The 3,449-nt window shown below is 38.5% G+C and overlaps 1 protein-coding gene across 6 annotated transcripts in view; it reads left to right on the top strand.

Annotated features, from left to right (window-relative positions):
• Positions 1 to 3,449, top strand: part of TRMT9B (tRNA methyltransferase 9B (putative)) — a 56,274-nt gene that overhangs the window by 45,411 nt on the left and 7,414 nt on the right. For 4 of the 6 annotated variants that reach the window (XM_037740899.1, XM_037740894.1, XM_017535574.2 and 1 more), the window contains one exon: positions 2,705 to 2,859. The exons of the other annotated variants lie outside the window; for them this stretch is intronic. In XM_037740899.1, the coding sequence (XP_037596827.1) occupies positions 2,706 to 2,859 (154 nt within the window). In that variant the 5' untranslated portion in view covers position 2,705. The remainder of the gene's footprint in view (positions 1 to 2,704; positions 2,860 to 3,449) is intronic. 6 annotated transcript variants of the gene reach the window in all.

Raw genomic sequence — 3,449 nt, 5'->3', positions numbered from 1 at the left:
AAAAAAAAAAAAAAGAAAGAAAAGAAAAGGGTATTCCATGTTTATGGATTGGAAGGATCAATAGTGTAAAAAATGTCCATACTACTCAAAGGAATCTACACAGACTTAATGCAATCCCTATAAAAAAAAATCAGTGGCATTCTTCATAGAAATAGAAAAAGAAATCTAAAAATGTATATGGAATCACAGACACTCAGAATACCCAAAGCCATCCTAAGCAAAAATAACAAAACTGGAAGAATCATATTACCTGTAGTATAATCAAATTATACTATAGAGCTATAGCAACCAAAAAGGCTTTGTACTGGCATAAAAACAGACACTACGGTGAACTCATTTTTGACAAAGGTGCCAAGAAAAGAAGATATATTAGGGAAATGATAGTCTCTTCAATAAATGGTTCTGGGAAAACTGGATATCCATATGCAAAAGATTCAAACTAGATGCCTATCTCTCACCATATAAAAAAATCAAATCAAAATTGAATAAAGACTTAAATATAAGACCAAACCTATTCAATGACTAAAATAAAACATTGAGGAAACTCTCCAGGACATTGGACTGTGCAAAGTTTTCTTAAGTAGTATCCCACAAGCATAAGCAACTAACGCAAAAATGAACAAATGGGATTACACCAAGTTAAAAAGCTTCTGCAAAGCAAAGGAAATATCAGCAAAGTGAAGAGACGACCCACAGAATGGGAGAAAACATCTGCAAATTACTCATCTGATAAGGGATTAATAACCAGAATATATAAGGAGCACAAACAACTCTATAGAAAAATATCTAATAATCTGATTTTAAAATGGCCAGGTGCAGTGGCTCACATCTGTAATACCAGCACTTTGGGAGGCCGAGGCAGGTGCATCACTTGAGGTCAGGAGTTCAAGACCAGCCTGGTAAACATGATGAAATCCCGTCTGTACTAAAATGCAAAAATTAGCCAGGTGTAGTGTCACGTACCTGTAGTCCCAGCTACTCAGGAGGCTGAGGCAGGAGGATTGATTCAACAGGGTAGGCAGAGGTTACAGCTAGCCAAGATCACACCACTGCACTTCAGCCTGCGTGATAGAGCAAGACTCCATCTAAAAATATAAAAATAAAAATAAAAATGGACAAAAGATCTGAATAGACAATTTTGCAAAAGAAGACATAAAAAAATAACAAACAGGTATATGAAAAAGTGCTGAACATCATTGATCATCAGAGAAATGCCAATCAAAACTACAATGAGATACCACCTCACTCCAGTTAAAATGGGCTTTCTTTGAAAGTCAGGCAATAACAAATGCTGTGAGGATGTGGAGAAAAGGGAACCCTTATACACAATAGGTGGGAATGTGAATTGGTACAAACACTATGGAGAACAGTTTTGAGATTCTACAAAAAAACGAAAACAGAGCTACCATACAATCTAGCAATCCCACTCCTAGGTATAAAACCAGAAGAAAGGAAACCAATATATCCAAGAGACACCTGCACTCTCATGTTTTATTACAGCACTATTCACAGCAGCCAAGATTTGGAAGCAACCTAAGTGTCCATCAACCAATGAACGGATAAAGAAAATGTGGTACATATAAACAATGGAGTACTCAGCCATGAAAATTTAAAAAAATGAAATCCTGTGATTTGCAACAATGTGAATGGAAATGAAGGTCATTAAGTTAGCTGAAATCAGTCAGGCACAGAAAGACAGACTTCGTATGTTCTCACTTATTTGTGGGAGCTAAAAATGAAAATAATTGAACTCACGGATATAGAGAGTAGAAGGATGGTTATGAGAGGCTGCAAAGGGTAGTGGGGAGGTGGCAGGGAAGTGGGGCTAGTTAATGGGCACAAAAAATAGAGTAAGATCTAGTATTTGCTAGCACAATAGGGTGGCTATAGTAAAAAATAATTTATTTGTACATTTCTAAGTGAATAAAAGTATAATTGGATTGTTTGTAATAGAAAGGATAAGTGCTTGAGGTGATGGATACCCCTTTCTCCCTGATGCAATCATTACGCCTTGCATGCCTGTATCAAAACATGTCATGTACTCCATAAATATATACACCTACTATGTACCCATGAAAATTAAAAATAAATAAATAAGAAGCAACACAATCAGACCTATATTTTACAAAAATAATTATGACATAATTGAAATTGGGAAAAGCATTGAAGGGCAAGAGAACTTTTTGCCAGCTGTTGAAGTAATTCAGTAAAGAAATGGGCACTTACACTAAAACGAAAGCAGTAGTGATACAGAGACATGACTGGAACCCAAACACTAAAAAGGTAGAATTAATAAGGCTCTGTTACTGCGTTGAAATGGTGAACTACCTGTTATGAAATTTTGAAATCTAATTAGCATCAGATACAATGGTCTTATCCAAAGTAAACCATTTGGTAAGAATTTTGGCTATGCTTCCAAAATTAAGAATTCGTCTTGCAGAGGAACTTACTATACCATAATTAGTTCACTATCAAACCATTGTTTTCTTTAACATAGCAGGTAAAAACTATGCATTTGCTAGTCTTTGGCAACTATGGTGAGGTTACATTGAAGATATTGTTCTTTGCAGCTTATAAGAAAGTGTGGGAACAGCACAACTTTTCCAGTTATAGGTTCTAAATTTTCGGAAATCTGCATCGTCCTTCAGCCATCTATGGTGCATTGGCTGACCTGCATTCCTTGAGTTGGTCCTGTTTTCCCCAGGATGGATCATGAAGCTGCCCAGCTGGAGAAGCAGCATGTGCACAATGTGTACGAGAGCACAGCCCCTTACTTCAACGACCTGCAGAGCAAAGCCTGGCCTCGTGTCCGCCAGTTCCTCCAAGAGCAGAAGCCAGGCAGCCTCATCGCTGACATAGGTAACCCAGCGTTGGGCCATGTAGCATGACATATCTTCCATTGAGCCTTTGCTTTTCAGATTCATTTTTCATTTTCGTTCTAACAAGCATCCTGAAATTGCACCCTTGGCATGCCAGTACCTAGAATATTCATTTTACAGCAGAACCTCAGATAGTCAAGTCAACAGCAAGTAGAAAACATTATCAAACGTGTTTCTTTCTTTCCTTTTTTTTGAGATGGAGCTTTGCTGTTCTCAGCCAGGTTGGAATGCAGTGGCACAATCTCAGTGGGCTGCAAACTCCACACCTCCCAGGTTCAAGTGATTCTCCTGCCTCAGCCTCCTGAGTCGCTTGGACTACAGGTGTGCACCACCACAACCAGTGAATTTTTGTATTTTTAGTAGAGACGGGGTTTTGCCATGTTGGCCAGGCTGGTCTCGAACTCCTGACCTCAGGTGATCCATCTGTCTCAGCCTCCCGAAGTGCTGGGATTACAGGTGGGAGCCACTGCCCCTGGTCTCCAACGTCTCCAACTTTACATTTAGACAGTGTCTTTTCTTTTTCTTTTTCTTTTTTTTTTTTTTTTTTAGAGCTAGGAGGGCACCTTAGGC

This window comes from Cebus imitator, unplaced genomic scaffold (genome assembly GCF_001604975.1).
Source record: "Cebus imitator isolate Cc_AM_T3 unplaced genomic scaffold, Cebus_imitator-1.0 Scaffold5, whole genome shotgun sequence".
In the NCBI taxonomy this organism is placed as follows: domain Eukaryota; kingdom Metazoa; phylum Chordata; class Mammalia; order Primates; family Cebidae; genus Cebus; species Cebus imitator.
The sequence above is the reverse complement of the archived record's forward strand: the minus strand, read 5'-3'. Positions and strand labels throughout refer to the sequence as shown.